The 19,380-nt window shown below is 44.4% G+C and overlaps 1 protein-coding gene across 1 annotated transcript in view; it reads left to right on the top strand.

Annotated features, from left to right (window-relative positions):
• The window catches only part of ICMT (isoprenylcysteine carboxyl methyltransferase), a 401,480-nt gene that overhangs the window by 137,475 nt on the left and 244,625 nt on the right, over positions 1–19,380 (top strand). The window contains exon 4 of the mRNA XM_044063580.1: positions 3,094–3,263. Coding sequence (XP_043919515.1) covers positions 3,094–3,263 — 170 coding nt within the window. The remainder of the gene's footprint in view (positions 1–3,093; positions 3,264–19,380) is intronic.

Below are 19,380 nucleotides of genomic sequence, written 5' to 3'. Positions count from 1 at the left end.
GACTACCCACAGGTTATGACTGCAGCAATGTGGATCCTCTAACATCTACATTTATGGTAGGTACAAAACTGTACTTTTTGGACTTTACCTTAGCAGAGACCTGGTGATCCATACACTCAGTGGAGAAGGATTACACCTTCCAGGCAGTAGCAGTTTGGATGGCTAGTAGGTTAGATTATATTTTTATTAGTGTTAACAAAGTTTGGTTTTTTTTTTTTTTATCATGTGAGCACTTATCGGCACCCCTTATAGACCATAGCTAACATAACTTGGAAAATGTAGGAATGGGGGACTCTGAGTGTAGACCATGGAGAATGGATCTTAATTTGTTTAAAAAAAAAAATAGGGGGAGAGGTTGTCCATAGCAGATCAATTAGGAAACATCATGCATGTTAAGGACACTTCACAGTTTTGATATAAAACAATGTTTGAAATGGCTCAAGATTAGGATCGGTTTAGGCCCAGAGGATGGCCTGGGGCAGGACAGAGAGAAGAACCCAGGAAAGAGTAGTTTAAATGTCTCTTGGCCTCCAAAGTGCAAAGCTGTAAGACCATCTAGTAGCACTTTCTAGTGGGAGTACATATCCTGGGTCAAGCCAATTCCTTGGTGGGCAAGATGAGCAGATGTCTTCTATTGCCTCAAGTGATCTCTAAACATGTTTACAGAGAGGATGCTTTTCTGCCACCGTGAAATGCCTTGCTGTAATCTCTTTGCCACACCCTTAAACACCAAATGCGTCTACTTTTACCTAATCCCTCCATGGGGATCAAACTCTTGAGATGGTGTAATCCCCGTTTATTTCCGGGTCTCCTTTATGCCTGCCCTCTACTGCCTCTTGGGATGTAGTTCATCTTGAAATCCAGGCTGTGCAAAGCCGGTCATTTTCATAGCCCTATTTTGGCCCCAACAGGTTTGGTTGATGCTGCACTGGGCTCGCCTAATGCGGTGACCCCCCTACTTGGAGCATCATCTAAGACTTCAACTGACCAGTCTAGGAAGCCTCTCCTGGACATCCACACCCTCACCTCTAGTGATCGAACCATCTTTGGAGGGAAAGCTGAGCCCCTGTCTTATTACTAGCAGCATTCCAAAGACCTTCAACTAGGAAGATTTGTAATTGGCACGTTTGCTTTGTGGTCTAACTCTGTCTGGACCCATTCATGGCTTCAGTTTCAACACTTCTTCTGCTCTTATGAGAAGAATTTGATAAAGGTTCTAGCTTCTAGCTTATCAGCGGTAAAAGTTCACTTTGCTGCAAGCTTTGCTTATCACCAAGGCCTCAATTATTCATCCCTGGACTCTCAGCAAGAGAGCTTTCTTAAGAGGGGTGTTTTTTTTTCCAAACATTCATACACAGATTCTGCACTTCTGTAGGACATGAAACTCATTTCAGAAAAAAATTTATTTCAGCCCCCTTTGAACTAGCAACAAAAGCAGACGTCAGCTTTCTTTCCCCACAACTTTTTTTAGCTGAAGTGACAGCAGCTATATGAGCAGAGTTTCAGAACTACATGCTCTTTTCTCCAAAGCTCCTTCCATTATCTTCCATAATAATAAGTTGGTGCTCTGAAGTAATCCTGCCTTCATACCCAAAGCAGCATCAGACCTCAACCCAAACAAAACAGTAAATTGTCAAATTTTTCTTCCCACATTACTTGAACATAGGAGAATGCAAATTACATTGATTTGGTGTCCCTAGATAGCTTTGTTTCTTCTCTGATCACACTAAGCATATAATGCAAGATCATCAGTTATTTGTGTCCATTGCTTCAGACTGGGAGAGAAGGTGACAAGTAACATTGCCAGGGTGTTGGCCAACTGCATTTTGTTGTTCTACACATCCACTGAGAAATGTTTACAAACTAGAACAAAAGCCCGTTCAGTAAAATCTGTAGTGACATCAGTCTTCAAGAATTGTCAGCAGACATTTGTGAGTAGCATTGACTTTGTGTACATTTGACTGCGGTGGTGGTGCTGCGGTAGCGTTGTCGCCTCACAGTAAGACATTGCCCTGTTAGATTCTCAGCTAAAGCAGCTTCTGTGTGGAGACGTGCGTGGATGGGCGTACCTTCTTTGAAGGTTGTACGTCAGGGCTGGCAACTCAGTACGTAATGATCTACTGCCAATCATTAGCGGATCGGAGTTCCGCTGTTGCGACCCCTAACCAGGAAAAGCCGAAAGATGCAACAATGACTTTGTGCACATTTGCTAAACATTATAAACTGTTATTTCTAAATCAAGAGCTTCCTTTGGTGCCACCATTTTACAGAGTATTTCCTGATTTGGTTCAAGTACTGCAGTGTACAAGACTGTATCAACACAATTACAAAAGTTTTTATATGGTTACCATAATAGATTTGTTTTATCATTCCGTATTCTGTAATATACCCAGCCAATTTCCCCTGCAAAATTGTCACCCAAGTATCAACCTGGAGGATAGATGGAGGTCGATTATTTTTGTAGAGAAGGTGCACTCCAGTTTAGGTGTATATAGTTAGACATAGAAAACCTAATTTCTGATTATGTATTTTTGAATCGGGGATTTTAGTTGCATTCTTGGTTTATTGCAGTGGTATAACTGTCTGGAGACTCATCTCATCAATGCATTGTGAGAAGGTGGAGGGAGCTTTAGCTTGTAAAAGATTCTAAATGTTGCCAAGGTCAGGTGTGTGCAGTGATCAGTCCAAGTATTACAGTATACAGACAAGGATTGACTATACATGAGTACATGACTTGTGTCCTTTGACCAAGACTTCTTTGCTGGGATACTCTAGTCCACATGTAGCATTTTCAGTCACCTACTAGTAGTTTTTCCCCTTCAGATGTTGTGGTTTGAATTTTTTTCTGGGTTTACAGCTCAAATCTATGAAAAATGTGCTGTTACACACACACAAGAGAAAGACAAGAGCTTTTTTTCTGCATAGAGTTCCCCTTACATTCTCTGAAAACGTTTTGCAGTAATTCCCTACGTAATTAAAGTCTAGTATCAGTAGTTGATTGGAAATGGCTTTGACACCAGCCTTTATTTTCTTTTTATTCAGCTTTTTTTTTTGCCTGTTTTTTCAGACTCTCCTCTCTTGTTTTCTTTTCAGGTATCTATGTTCCTTGACATTCTTTCACTATTCTGAGTACCTGATTACAGCTATTTACAATCCACAGTCTTTATCCCTGGACTCCTTTTTGCTGAACCACAGCTTTGAGTACACAGTAGCAGCTATCTCATCATGGGTAGAATTCACAGTGGAAAAGTTCATGTTTCCTGGTAAGTATCCTTGGCTGCATTTGAGATTCTAATAAAAGAATTTTAAGGGATCATTTTGTTCAGGCATATGGTAATAGCTTTACTTGGGATCAGATGACCTTGTTTTATTTGTTTGTTGACCATCTAAATGGGTCATGGATAAAAGTGTTTTTTGGACCAACCTAACTTCGTTTGCACTTTGACTTCAATTATCCCTTTGCTGCTAGCCATTTTTAAGAAGGCTGTACTTTTAAGCAATGAGTTCATAATCGTTTTTGCTTTATTTTCTCACTATGTACATCAAATGCTTTGGCTCCAAAGTGATCTGATTGTATTTTAATGACATTTTCAGAGTGGTACCGGGACAGTTGCCTATAAAACTTTCTTGGGTATGCTTCACCAAAACAGACATTCAGAGGAATATTTTTATGTAGGTAAATTGATGGAAATGAACTTTTCTTTCCTAGAAAGTGGGTATCTTATTAAATGCTGGATGAGTTGTCAGTTTAGAGGGACATGGCAAATATGTCATTTAATAAAGGTAGGACTGACATTGAAAGTAGACGAGTATGAGAAGAAAGTAAATCGGTATTCCTTTATAAGGTATACCACTGATGTAAGAGCAGTAAAGTAAGTCACAGAGTATTTTAGTAGGGAATAAGAAAAATTACCATGTTATTGGATGAAAGCACTCTTATAGGGGAAAAAATATAAAAAAAAAATAAAAACAATTAGCTGGTTGCATAAGTGTACACACCCTTAAACTGATACTTTTTGTTGAAGTACGTTTTGATTTAATTACAGCATTCACTCTTCTTGGGTACACACCTGCCATAAATTAAAAAGACTCTGATTAACCCCAAATAAAGTTCAGCTGTCCTAGTAGGATTTTCCTGACATTTACTCAGTTGCTTGCTACAGCAAAAGCCATGGTTCACAGAGAGCTTACAAAGCATCAAAGGGATCTCATTGTTGAAAGGTATCAGTCAGGAGAAGGGTACAAAAAATTTCCACAGCATTGGATATACCATGGAACACAATGAAGACAGTCATCAAAAAGTGGAGAAAATATGGGCCAACAGTGACATTGCAAAGCACTGGACGTCCCTCCAAAATTGATGAAAAGACAAAAACTGGTCAGGGAGGCTGCCAAGAGTCCTACAGCAACATTGAAGGAGCTACAGGAATATCTGTCAAGAACTGGTTGTGTAATATATGTGACAACAATCTCCCATATTCTCCATATGTCTGGACTATGGGGTAGGGTTGCAAGACGGAAACCTTTTCTTACATCCAGGCCCAGCTAAAATTTGCAAACCAATACGTCAAGTGTCTCAAAAGCATGAGGGAAAATGTATTATGGTCTGAGACCAAGGTTGAACATTTTGGCCACAATTCTAAAAGGTACGTTTGGCTCAAAAATACTTCACATCACCAAAAGAATACCATCCCTATGGTGAAGCATGGTGGTGGCAGTATCATGCTTTGGGGTTGCTTTTCATCTGGAACTGGGGCTTTAGTCAAGGTGGAGAGAATTATGAACAGTTCCAAAATACCAGTCACTTTTGACCCATACCCTTCAGGTGTCTTGCTAGAAAGCTGAAGATGGAGGAATTTTACCTTTCAACATGACAGTGATCTCAAACATACATCCAAATCAACAAAAGAATGGCTTCAGCAGAAGAAAGTTAAAGTTTTGGAATGGCCCAGACCTAAATCCAATAGAAAATCTGTCGGGTGACCTGAAGAGGGCTGTGCACAAGAGATGCCCTCGTAATCTGGCAGATTTGGAGTGCTTTTGCAAGGAAGAGTGGGCAAATATTCCCAAGTCAAGATGCGCCATGCTGATAAGACTCCTACCCAAGAAGACTGAATGCTGTAATTCAATCAAAAGGTGCTTTCACAAAGTATTAGTTTAAGGGTGTGCACACTTATGCAACCAGTTTATTGTATTGTTTTATTTGTTATATTTTTTTACCCTAACAGATTTGTTTTTCAATTGAATTGTACAGGTTGTAGGTCACATTAAAGGTGGGAAAAGTTTTGAAATGATTTATTGTGGTCTCATTTTTTTTTTATATCAGAAAAACCTGGCATTTTAACAGGGGTGTGTGCACTTTTTTATATTCACTGTATGTACATGTAATCCATTTTGAGGAGGCCGATACTGCCTTCACAACAAGGAATGTATAGTCTTGGTATCCACTGATTTTATATTTGATAAGTTTGAAGCATTTTTCTTGTTTTCCTGGCAGCTGATCCAGTACATTTTTGGACCAGTCACCCCAAAACTGTATGTTAGAACAGGAAGAGTAAACTGATTTTTTATAGCTTGTATTTTGTTCTACTTGTCAGGGCTGTTTCAGTATTAAGTTTAGTCTTATAAAATATTCTTTACTAAATTTTATTTGCATTTGTTCATGTTTTATTGTGGATCCTTCATTTCCCAAATATTTGTACACTGCCTCCTGCTCAAGTTCCTTTGTAGCATGTTCCTGTACCAGACTGATTTCTTAGTGCTCCAGCTTTCCTGCTTTAAATGTTGCTTTTACACATTAAGACTGCATTACATTCTTACGTCATCTGAGAAAGTTTTGATCACTTTGCAGTTGTGCTTTCAGCGCCACATCTGATGAACTGTACAGTTTTAAATCATCCACAAAAACATAAGTCTTTACATTTTGTTGTTTTTCTGGGAGCCAAATTGTAAGCATAACCTAGTGTATTAAGTAGACTTCTTAATGGGTTAAGAGCATTGGTGATGGTCATCCGGAAATATCCTCCTTTGAATTTTTATCCCTGTGATGATAATTTGTCTTATGGTATACCTGCAAGTGGTATGCCACTGTTTCATGATTACTGTAATGCAACTGAAAAATGCACTGTGTATCTTGTACATTTTTTGTCCATGAATATGGGATGCTGTTAAATGCTTTTTGTGTAAATTATCTATGCCCTATTTGTTTTTTCCCCTTTTTACAATTCTCTATTATGACAACAAGTGATCCTTTGTTCTATATGACTTTTCTTTTGTTACCCTTTTGTTCTATTGCCATGATTTTCTTCTAAATGAATGCCCAGTGTTTATAATGAGATGTGAAATGAGTGTGTGTATTTGTCTGATGTCCTCAAGACTGAAAACACTCTTGTTTGCATGTTAGAATAAAATTTGTAATGGCATATACTGTGAAATTCCTTTTTTATGCAGTTTTGTTGAATAATTGTTTAATTTTAGACACAGGTGAAACTTTTGAGGACTTTAGCCTTAAAGGAAGAATTTTAAATTCTGGTTTCATAACAGCATAACATCGCTCTGATGTTCTATGAGGTAGTTGGTAAGAGGTAGTTGGTAAGAAAGTCATAAATAGGTTTATAGATTCATTACTAGGCTAACTGCCCTTGAGGGCCATTATAAGCCTACCCAAGTTCCCTTTTTGTGCTCAAACGAACTTATTCCATTTGGTTAGAGATTGGCCTTACCCCATAATTGCATATTACCCTTAATAAGAATAAATGGGATCATGCTATATATAATTTGAAGGGCACATGCATGGATAAAGCATTTAGAAGCTGGATCTGCCCATTAGTAGTACAGGAGACAGTCCCGGGGTGAATTTTGTTTCCCATCTATAGAGTCAAATTGTGCTTGAATATGGACAGGGATGCACTTTTTTTAAATGTGATCAGGGAATTTGTTTCAGAGCAGTGGTATCTTCGGCAAGATATACCTGCCCCCCCAAACCATTCTGTTGATGTTGCAGAAGAGGTTTATATTCCTAGACCTTGCATTTATGATGCCATTTTACCTGCTAATGTGAAGTAAATCCATCACTTTTGGGTCGGAGGAGGCCTTGTATGCCAGAAACAGGTAATCTTAGTCTGTAGGATACAGAGTACGACAGGGATTTGATTTAGTCCATGTAAGATATGTTTAGGCCTTGTATCCTTTTAGTAAGGTATCTCTATAGGCATTCCAGGTGTTGCATGTGCCTGGATGGAAACCAACTGAGTATTATATTCAGTGATTGGCTTAATAATGGCCGAGTAAAGGGGAGCATTGACATCCCTAGATCTAGACCAAACCCTTTGCTTATCAGCTGTGCAGTATAAAAACTTTCTTACAATAGTGGATACCATTGGTCAAATGTTAGGTCACTGTCCACATGAGTTCCCAAATCCCAAGCAACTGTGTCAGCTGTCAGGGATGTATTGTTAATGTGATAGTTCTGGGAAAGATGACTTTCCAAAGGATACGGTAATGCATTTTTTGGCATTTGGTTTCATTCCATGATTTTGGTACCAGTTACTTGGGGCAAAGCTTCCTGTAAGATGGCAGCCATTTGGGGATTCATTGACTACTGCTAGCTTCCAGTCATCTTTAGACTTAGTCAGCTAGACACCTTTAGTATTAGCTTAGAGCCCTTTAATATTGGCTTTCCCTTCAGAAAAGTAGATGCCAAACAAGACTGGTCTGTCTGTATTTCATTTCTTGCGTCCTGTGAGCCAGTTAGCAATCCAGCAGGTCATATAGGATTTTATTCCCAATTCACTTAGCTTCTCTGTTGTGCTTGAGTTTGGAAATAGGTTCATAGGTTGGTACTAGGCTATTGGCCCCAGGGCCTATATAAGCCTAGCCAAAGAGAACCCTGTCAAGCAGAGCCACAGAAGTGATCCCCGGGGTGAATTTCCTATCTCTCATCCAATCATCAAGATTTTTCTTGAGTGCTAATGAGGAGCTTTGTTTGATATAGATAGGTAGCTTGTTCCAGAGTATGGGAAGTCTCTGAGATAGGAATCTGTCCCTCCAGCATGTTCTGTTTATTGTGGTGGCAAGGTTTAGGTCCGTAGAGCATATAGCTCGGAGGGACTGGGATTTCTTTACGTGGAGCATGTCCAACAGCTCTGGGTTTGTCATAGCTTTGTGTGTTAGGCAGAGATCGCCTCTTGAGTAGGCGATATGCGACAGAGTAAAGCTGGAGTTTTTTGAGACCGTCTGTGTAGGGCATCTGTTTGAGGCCGGTAATCCTCTTTGTGAGGTATTTCTGTGGCCTTTCCAGTTGTTGATGTCTTGTGAGGTACATACCAAAAGAGGCGTTGTACTCTATAATGGGTCTAATAAGTGATGAGTAAAGGGGAACAATGGCCTCTTTTTTTCCTGGATGAGAAACCTTTTGTGATGAGGTGTGCCACGTAGAAGGATTTCCTGACTACAGTGGCGATGTGATTATCAAAGGAGAGACTACTGTCCACCTTTGTCCCAAGGTCTCATCACACTTTCGGTGTTAAGTAGACTACTGCCTATGTGGTAGTTCATGGGTACAGAGTTTTTAGCAAAAGGGATGACAATGCACTTTTTGGCATTGAGCTTGAGGCCATGGCTTTGACACCAGGCAAAGGCCCTTTTGTAGGATGTCCACATCGTTAGGAGATTTGATTATGGCTCCTAGTTTGCAGTCATCTGCAAACTTTGTTAGCCAAAGACCTTCTGTATTATCCTGTACTTCAGAGAAGGAGAAGACCTAGGACTGAACCCTGTGGTACTCCACTTGTCACTGGTCTAAAGTTGAATTTAGTCTGCTACTTTCACAGTATGGGTTTGGTCAGTGAGCCAATTGGCAACCCATCTTGAGAAATAGGGATTTATACCTAGTTTAGTGAGTTTGTCTATAATTCCAGAGTGGAGGATGGTGTCTAAAGCCTTGGCGAGATCTAGATAGGCTGTGTACCACCTTACCCTCATCTACAGCTTTGATGACTGCTTCAAAGAAGTCTGTCAGGTTTAGGAGACATTATCTGCCTTTTACAAACCCGAACTAGGTAGGGTCCAGAGTTCGGAGATTACCAGTGTCATTGTTTATAAGTTCCATGATGATACGCTCCATAGCCTTGCAGACCAGGCTAATGGGGCAGTAGTTCCCGGGGTTCTTGGTAGCTCCCCCTTTGTGGAATGGGATAACTGTTGCTGTGCGCCATTCAGTGGGCACAAAGCCTGAGGTGAGGCTATGATTGAACATGGTACTTAGGTGGGGTGCCAGTTTGTTTTGTAGTTCATGTAGAACGCAGCCTGGGATGTTGTCAGATCCCATGGATGCTGTGTTCTTGGCTTTGGAGAGTGCGTTTTTTACCTGTGCAGCCATGATTACAGGTACTTTGCATTTTTCCGGTATAGAGATGGGCCCTTTAGGGGATGAGAGAGGGGTAAAGTTAGCACTGAACCTATCTGCCAGGATGTTGGCAGTATCAGTTGGTTTGTATATTTAGTGCCATTGTGCTGTAACCCAGAGCAGATCTGCGTGTTGCTATTGAGATTCTTGACATAGCTATAGAATGCCTTGTGGTTGTCTTTAGAAGCAGTGGCGATTTTGTTTTCGTAACTAGCTTTGGAGGATTTTGAGGGATCTCAGCTTCTTACTGAGGCTGACCACGGAGTTCCTCCAATCATGGGATTTTACTCTTTTTTTTTTTTTTTTTTTTTTTGCAACAGTTTTTTCCTTCTGTTGTAGAGTTTGTTTATAGCAGGGGACCACCAGATTGGCTTCCTTTTTTTTTTTGGAGGATAGCATCTTGGTTCTGTTAGGGATTGCACATTTCATGCACTCGTGTAAGTGCTTATAAAGTGCAATTGTATAGGATTCAGCAGTCATCTCTCTTGACCATCAGCATGGGTGTCGTGAAGTTTGCCACTTCTGTCTTAAGCGTGAAGTTGGCTTTTGAGAAATTTTTTACGGTAGTTTCCCTAATGGGGGGGGGGGGCTGGGATGTGTATGTCTAGGGTGATTTGCTTGTGGTCAGATCTGGCCAAAGAGGAATTGACCTCTGATGTGGAACACCAGTTGCCCTTGTTGGTGATAACCAGGTCTAGGATATTGCTGCCCCTGATGGGGGTGTGGATAAGTTGATCCAAGGCACTGGAATTTATGAATTCTAGAAAACGTTGAGCACAAGAGTTGGTACATGAGTAGTTTTCCCCAGTTAATGGTGGGGTAGTTGAAATCGCCCATTATTAGGGTGTTAGGTTGTACCGTAATATTTTCTAGTGTATCAAGAAATGAGGAGTGGGAATCCTGGGGCATGGTGGGGGATCTGTAGCAAGCTAAAATTTGCATTGTGGTCTTGCCCAGAGTTAGTGACACTTGGATAATTTCAGATGCATTATGCTGAGCAACTAGCCTGGAGGTGTGGATATCCTTAATGAATATGGACACGCCTCCGCCTTGGTGCTTCGGCCCAAGTTAGGTGTCCGAAAGGTGTGGTATGAATTATAGCCTGGTAATGCAGAGGTGCTCTCTGGAGCCATGAAACCAGGTCTCTGTCACTGCACATTTTGTCAAAAACGTTGTCAAGGTTGAGGTATGTGGTGTCTACTATTTTGCCTTCATCCATTAGTTTGGTGACCTTTTCAAAACGATCCACCAAGTTGAGTAAACATGACCTGCCATTGACTAATCCAAACTGAGACTGGTCCAGTGTTTGGAGGCTCCTTATGTCCTGATTATTTCCACAATGTCTTTCTATGGCCTTGCATATGTGGTTGGCCAGAGTTATGGGCCTGTAATTGTTTGGGTTTGTGGAAGGAATTTTATCTTGAGGTTTATGAAATGCGGCAGAAAAAACAGTGAAATGTCTTAGTAGTCCAACTTTTAGTATTTAGTAGTATAGGTCTGCACCACCCCCGGAAGACGTCTCCTTCGGACACATTATGGAAATGCTATGTATCAGAGGGGGGTGGTTTGCCCAAAAACCTTCCTCCGATGAGTCTGTGTTTCTGGAGGTGTTCGCAGGCCCGTCTGTGACACCATTTGAAATTTTGGAGCAAATTTTTTTTTTCAAATTCTCAGGAGAAACATGTCATGAATCTTGGTTACAGACAGCATTTTCTCTGATTCCATCCGATGAGTTCTGTTCACAATATATAAATGATGCGTTTTTGGTGGTGGTGGTGGTGGGATGGAGGGGGGTATACAAGCATAAATTTCCCTATTTTAGGAGACTTACTTATGACTTTAATGACAACTCATTGTACCTATATTCTGGATGCATAATGCATTCCCCACTGTGAACAGAAGTTATCTACAAGACTCCTGTTATATTTTAGTCTATGCTTGCTGACAGTCAAACCACTTGTTGTAGATCTTGAGTCCATTCATTCAGTTACATGAAGGCAGTAGCCAGCCAGAGGGGCCGTCATCCTAGCAACCATGGATGTTTGCTCCCTCTATGGAATTCAGACAATGAAAGCAATTCCAGTTACTTTATAACTCCATCTTGGTTGATAACGTAAGCTTCATCTGGGGCCTCTTTCCCCTCCCTGTGTGTGTTACCTGCACAAAACTGTTATTGCCACTGGCTTTGTGCATCTCTGTTCCTTGCAGACCTTGCTTGGTGATGACAGGCTGACCAGAACCACTGATGTTTATCGTATTAATAACTGCTAAAGTGGCCTTAGCTATATGGTTCATATCATGCCAAGGATATAACAGCCGGCTAGCTTCCAAAGCTTCAGGGCACTTTCCACGCACCTAAACTGTCAAGCAGCTCAAGCTGAGCTAACTAAGACAAGTTTGGATGACCAGTCGTTAAAAGCTTATTGACACCAAAGAGTATGCACCTCCGAGGCTTTCAAAGATCATTGATAAGCTTGTGTTCCTTTGCTGGGCAAAGAAGTTCCCTTTGGAGAAAAAAACTTCCATTTAATAATTTTATTATTTATGCTTTCTTCATCTGGGAAAGTTATTTTAAAGGTGGGAGTTTGTGTTTTAATGGACTGCCACAAGACTGTACTGTACTTTTAAACTGGAGTGCTATTTTTTTTCCTGTCAATTTAAAACACTTTGCCATCCCCATAAAGAAAAATAGACATTCACCACAGAAACAAATTGATCTGAAGTAGTTAACTTCATTTGATCAGCTTGCTACCTGTGGGTATCGGATCCGTCCTCTGATCCGAACCGGCAGCTTTCCAAGCTAAAAGATCCGAGCTCTCAGCTCCTCCCCCTTACCCATAATGCCCTGCCACCTCCCTCCAGTCCCCAGATCTTGTTTGCCACGGCTCCTGATAGCTTCTTGAAATGAGCTCTTGGCATTGGGTGTAAGTGAAAAAAAGCTTTAAAAACTTTTAAAACTCTTCTTTTTCGTGTTGTGCGAGTGTTTTAGGCCCTTAGTATTGTTTATATACCTCTTTCTTCCCTTTCTTGTGGTAAATTGTGTTTAAATTTAACTTTTCCCTCCCCTTTACTGTGTGTGTCTGGCGCGTGCTATGGCTGAAGGGCCTAAGGCCATTTTTTCAAAAATGCACCGAGTGGGGCCATAATTTGCCCCCAACGGATGGTCACACTCAGTGCATTCTCTGCCTAGGGGTAGGCCACCTGTCTTTTGGCTGCCAAATATGTGCGGCCTTCAACCCCCGGGCTTTGAGGGATAGGAGGAATAAGTTAATCCTGGCAGGTCTTTTGTCAGCGGATTCTTCTTCCTCTCCCTCTAAGGCACCAGCCGTGGCTGCCCTGCCTTCAGTTCCCCCTCCCCCGACTGGGACTCAACCTCCCTATGTCCCTCAGGGAGAGGGGGAGGAGAGAAGGGGCACAAAGATAGGGACCGGCATAAAATCCATAAGAGGCGGGCAGAGTCTCATCCCTCTGCTCCGCCAGCTAAGGTAGCTAGCCCTCCCAGGAGGGTCTCCACCCTCTCGGCTCCGTTCCCCCCGCTTTCCCCTGGAGCCGGAGGAGGTGTACCAGTCTCCTTCGAGGTCCTCGAGGCGGCCTTCCCGGCCTGCTTCAGCGACCTCCTCGAAATCCACCAGAAGCATGTCTGACGCTGATTTGGACTGGATGATGCATCGATTCTTGCAGGCCCAGATGCAGATGGGGTGCTCCTGCCTCCCCCCCTCCTGGGGGGAGCTCGGCCCCTTACTTTGCCCCAATTGCTCCTTCTCCAATTCGCTATCAGGTTTTGGAGTCTTTGGATCCGAGGCCGTCTCGGACCCGAGGAGTCGTAGGTGCCAACAGTAGTGGCTACTTCGACCCTCGAGCGTGTCGGATCCGAGCTGTCGGGGCAGAGAGCCGAGCTTCAGAGCCGCAGGGGTGTGTGTGCCTTCGGCGCCGTTTCAGTCGGAGCTCACTCTCCTTTTGGGTCCGATCGCATCGGCTCTGACGCTGGTCCTTGCATCAGAGCAGAGGGAGCTGCTCTCTGAGACTGGGGAGAGTGGTTCGCCCTCTGCTTTTGACATAGTGGAGAGGGTTCTGTCGAGTAGTTCCAGTTCCTCGGTCCAGGCTACGGATCCACCCGTCACCCCTGCGCATTTGGGGCTATCTTCCATCGTCCGCCCCCAGGGACAGCCTGTGTCAGCACTTCAGTTGGTTCCCGTAGGGAAACAGGACCCCGTTGGTGAGCCCTCCTCGGACAGTACCTCTGAGGAGGTGCCTCACTAACGAAAGTGCAAAAGGAGGCACATGGACTCCCCTGAATCCCTCACAGAGGACACAGACTTAGAGGAAGGGGAAGGCTCCTCGGACAGTACCTCTGAGGAGGTGCCTCACTAACGAAAGTGCAAAAGGAGGCACATGGACTCCCCTGAATCCCTCACAGAGGACACAGACTTAGAGGAAGGGGAAGGTTCCCCAAGGTCACCCCCGGAAGACGTCTCCTTCGGACACATTATGGAAATGCTACGTATCAGAGGGGGGTGGTCTGCCCAAAAACCTTCCTCCAAGGAGTCTGTGTTTCTGGAGGTGTTCGCAGGCCCGTCTACCTCTTGGGTGTCCCCCCGGCTGATCCCCTGGTAGACTCGATTACTACCAGGGCTTGGAAGGAGCCGGACACCGTGGAGCCAATCCCTAAAAGACCAGACAAAATACTCGGCCCCCCTTCTGACAGACAGGCGTGGAATAAAGGGTCTCCAGTAGATGCTATGGTGGTGGCGGCTGCCACTAAGAAGGTACTAGCACAGGAAAGTTCCTCGGTCCACCCTCCTGATAAGGAATCTCGGACGATGGACTGTATTGGGAAGTGGATGTTTGCTTCAGCTGTCTTTTCTATAAGGGCGCTGAATTACCTGGCACACGTCCTTAGGCTCCAGCGAGACTTGATAAAGGAATACGCTGGAGCTCCCCCAGAGTCCATGGCGGCCGAGGACAAACGGACCTTCTCTGCTCGCATGGCCACTCTAAAGTCAATTTCTAACACTTCCATGTGGCTTCTCTCCTATGCCACAGAGGAAGCAGCTAGAGCTAGCGGAGCAGGGGTCGCCTTACGGCGCCACGCCTGGCTTCGCCTTTGTGACTTTTCGGAACCCTTCGAGGCGTCCTTCGCGAACCCTCCCTTTGACGGTTCTACGCTATTTGGAAAGACCATCTGCGACACTTTGCTCCAGAGCGAGAAGGACGGGAAGACGCTGTCTGCCGTCGGGATCCACTTCTCTAATCCTCAAAGGTCCTTCTCAAGGAACCAGAGAGGACAGAAGAAGATGTGGTTCCGGAAGTCCCAGCAGTCCTGTCCCACTCCTGACCCCTCATCCTTCAGAGGCAGAGGAGGACAAGGTGGACGCCGGCCCAGAGGCAGAGGGGGACCGAAGAATTTCAGGTCCAGAGAGCCTTTCTCAGACTGACCCGCGTAACAGCCCTGAGGGCTTGCCCGGCTGTCCCCCTCTGGAGGCAGTCGGGGGGACGTTTTTTGGAGCACCTACAAAGTTGGGAGTCCATTACTACAGATCGTTGGGTGCTCTGAATAATATCCAGAGGTTACAGTATTCCCTTTCTGCATCTTCCCCCTTTAACGAAACGCCTTCCCGATGTCCCACCCAATCAAAGGGAGGTGACGGCTTCAGAAATTTCGAAGTTGCTAGAAAAACGGGCCATCCAGCACGTCCCCCCAGAGCAGTCAGGATTAGGCAATTACTCCAGGTTCTTTTTAGTGCCAAAAGGGGACTTAAGGCCAATTCTGGACCTGTCATCTCTAAACCTGTTCATTGCCAAAGAGAAATTCTGGATGGTCACTCTGCAATCTATTCTCCCTTTCTTACAGGAGAAAGACTGGATGTGCTCCATAGACCTCAAGGATACGTACAACCATATTCTCATGGACAGACTGTCCAGGAGGTTTCTCCACTTTCGGCTAGGAGCCAATCACTTTCAGTTCAGGGTTCTCCCGTTCGGCCTCACCACAGCCCCCAGGGTGTTCACCAAGGTCATGGCAGTTGTAGCAGCCCACCTGAGACTTCAGGGAATTCAGGTATTTCCTTACCTGGACGATTGGCTCCTCACCGCCCCCACCATGCATCTGCTTTGCTCCACCAGGGATTACTTCCTAGCCACGGCCCAGAGGCTAGGCATTACTATAAATCTTCAGAAGTTGTCTCTGCATCCTGTGCAAGTTCTGGATTTTATAGGGGCCAGGATAAATACGCGCCAAGCCAAGGCATTTCTAACCACAGACAGTTTGCGCAGCTTGTCACTGCACATAATGGCGCTCCTGCAGTCTCCAGCCCCACCTGCAGAGTTGGTCCTGAGAGATCTGGGCTCCATGGCGGCAGCCATAAGCCTGTCTCCCTTAGCAAGATTGCATATGAGAATTCTACAGTGGGACTCTTCAGGTTCAATGGTCACTCCTGCTCCATCCATTGGAGTCACCAATTCCCCTGAGCAGGGTTTGCAGGAATTCCCTTCTTTGGTGGCTCCATTCTCGAGAGCTGCGGGAGGGGAGACAGTTTGTGATACCTCAGCACAAGGCCACGTTGACCACGGACGCTTCTCGCCTCGGGTTGGGGGGGCATTCTGTGGGCAGAACCGTCCAAGGCACGTGAACTCCCTTAGAGACTGTTCTGCATATCAGTGTCCTGGAGATGAAGGCAGTGCTTCTAGCGTTGCAAGCCCTTCAAAACCTTCTTCCTCTGGGAACTATTGCAATTCAGACAGACAACATGGTGGTAGTCTAGTATATCAACAAACAGGGAGGCACCAGATCTTATCCTCTTTGTCGAGAGGCTATGAGAGTTTGGGAATGGGCAATTTCCACCAACCGCTTTCTGATAGCAATGCACATTCCGGGTCGGTCCAACATTTTAGCGGACAAGCTGAGTCACTCGATCCTCACACCATACGAGTGGTCTCTAAACCCATCAGTAGCGGATCAGATCTTCCTCAAATGGGGTCAACCTTGTTGCGATCTTTTTGCTTCTCCTTCAAACACAAAATGCAGCGAGTTTTACGCTCTGATTCCCCCTATGGGGGAGAAATGCCAGCGACGCTCTGGTGCATGCTTGGCCCCCCGTCTCCTGTATGCTTATCCCAGTCTTCCGCTGATGACAAAATTTCTGCAGAAGGCTCATCCGTTGGGGAGCAAAATAATCCTCATAGCCCCATTCTGGCCTCACCAGATATGGTTCCCATACCTGCAGTCTCAGTGTGGTTCCTCCTTTGATCTTCGATCCCATTCCGGATCTGATCTCTCATTCTGTGGGATTACAGCCCCCAAACCTGGACGACCTCAAGCTCATGGCTTGGTTGATCCAGTTCCACTAATCGCAAGGACTCACGGTATCTCGTCTCCCGTGAAATCTATTCTGGTAGCGGTGCATAAACCTTCTACTAGAAAGATATACAGAAGTAAAGGGAAGCGTTTTTCCATATGGGCAATTCTTTTACTGCTCCCATCCCTATGGTTCTTGACTTCTTGTCCCATATCTTTGACCAAGGAGCTAGTGCTTCTACAGTCAAGGTTCACATGGCAGCTATTTCCCATTTCCATATTGGGGATAGCCTTGGCCCCTTAGCTTCCGCTAAGATATGCAAAACCTTTTTGAAGGGCACCTTTCTGTTGAAACCTCCGGTCAAGAATGCGGTTCCACCGTGGGACTTAAACCTTGGTTCTTCAGGCCTTGACTGGCCCACGCTTTGAACTGGCGGCTTCAGTCAAGTTAAAATATTTATCTTGGAAAACAGCCTTCCTAGTTGCAATTACTTCAGCCAGGAGAGTGTCTGAGCTTCAAGCCCTTTGTATGAAACCCCCGTATCTGGTCTTCCATAAGGACAGAGTGTCTCTCAGGACTAACCCTGCTTTCTTGCCAAAGGTAGCCTCTGAATCCAATATAAACCAATCCATTCATTTACCTGTGTTTTTCCCCAACTTTCAGAACATAGGGGGGAATACAGATTACACTCATTGGATGTACACAGACAATTGCGTTTCTACTTGCACAGGACGGCTACCACTAGTAAACCGGATCAACTGTTTCTTTCGCTAAACCATCCTTGGGTAAGCCCATTACGAAAGTTACCTTGGCCAGATGGATATCCCAATGCATCAGGCATGCTTATTTAGCCTCCGGCCAGCCTGAGCCCTTGGGAGTCCATGCCCATTCTACAAGGTCTGTGGCTACTTCTGCAGCATTCTGGTCGAGAGTTCCTCTAGACGACATCTGCTCAGCAGCTACATGGTCCTCTTCTCATACTTTCATTTCTCATTATAAATTGGATCTGATATCCAGGAGTAGGGCATCATTTGGCTCTGCAGTCCTCCGGAATATCAGTCCTTGAGGTCCGCCCAAGGATTTAGGTAGCTGGGGACTCTGTCCCACAGGTTGCTGATCAAATGAAGTTAACTACTTCAGATAAAGAAGTTATGTACTCACCATAACGTTCCATCTGAGTAGGTAACTTCATTTGTCTGCAACCGACCCGCCCTCCCTTCCCCCTAACCTGTTTTATGGTTATTCCATCACGCAAGGTTTCACCTGGTCTTGCATTTGGTTAGGGTTCCTCTGTCGAGGGTGGTACTCTGTTTCTTGGTTGGCAAACTCGATCTGAGGACTGGAGGGAGGTGGCAGGGCATTATGGGTAAGGGGGAGGAGCTGAGAGCTCGGAGCTTTTAAGCTGCCGGCTCGGATCCAAGGACGGATGTGATACCCACAGGTTGCAGACAAATGAAGTTACCTACTCAGATGAAACGTTATGGTGAGTACATAAGTTAAGTTACTTTAAACGTTTAAAGTTCTTTTGCTGTGTACTGCGTTTGTGAAAAAAAAATACTTTTAAAGACTTTTTGCTTTTACTAGCATTTGTTGCTTGTTTTCCGCAGGAAGGCGGCACCATTTTCAGCTTGACCATGGAACAATCGTTCCATCCCACAGTCTATCCTTCTTCCAGACACAAACAGAAAAAGTTAAGCAAAAAGCTTTTCCCATCACAGCAGGCTAGCAATTTACCACAGGTGGGTGATTGCAGTTGTCATTAGTTGTACTTCAGACCACTCATCTTTTATCCTGGATCCCTATGGCGCATCACCTTAGCCACAGTGGGCTGGCATTAGCCATGTCCTCTGCAGCTGTTGGGGTCCCTGCAGTGGGCAAGGGAGAGACACTCTTGTTGTTTCTGGGAGAGGGAATAGGAAAGTCTTCCCTGTTTTGTCAGAATGTTGTGCCCATTTCTGGAAAAGCTACTCCTGCCATTAATAATCCTGTGGCCCCATTTTTCCTGACAAAAAGAAAAACTAACCATGTGTCTACTCCTCTTCAAATTTCCTTAGACAAGAGTAGTTTATTGGGCCTGGCTCAGGGTTTAATTCATGCTGTTGATCTTATAAAGTTGATTCTGGAAAAAGAGTTACTGCCTTTCCTGAATGGACAGGTGAATGGAGGGAGACATGCAGGGTAGGGAGACATGCAAGGTCTTCTCCTCAGATTTCTGATTCAGACCCGGAGGAAGGCTGGGTTTTTGACTTTCCTGTTTGGGGTAGTTTATTGGGCCTGGCTCAGGGTTTAATTCATGCTATTGATCTTTCTTGTAAAGTTGTTTCTGGCAAAAAAGAGACCATCTTTCCGGAATGGAAAGGAGGATGAAGGGAGAGATGCAGGGTCTTCTCAGATTTCTGATTCAGACCCAGAGGAAAGCTAGGTGTTTGACTTTCCCATTTGGTGTGGGTCTTTTCTCTGGGACTATTTCTAGAATGTGCCACTGTTCTTAGTGTGAGAGCATGGACATTTCTCAGTCCCTAAGAAAATACTCCGAGCTGAAATTTCAGAACCTGCATCTTCTCAGCCTTGGAGAACTTGTGTGTTTACTACCTGCAATAATTCTGACAGTCCGCCAGCTGCCCCTATAAAAGGCAGATAAGATGTAGACCATTCCTCCACTTGTTTTTATATACTATT

This window comes from Protopterus annectens, chromosome 2.part1, assembly GCF_019279795.1.
Source record: "Protopterus annectens isolate FY-2018-M chromosome 2.part1, PAN1.0, whole genome shotgun sequence".
NCBI lineage: Eukaryota > Metazoa > Chordata > Ceratodontiformes > Protopteridae > Protopterus > Protopterus annectens.
The sequence above is the reverse complement of the archived record's forward strand: the minus strand, read 5'-3'. Positions and strand labels throughout refer to the sequence as shown.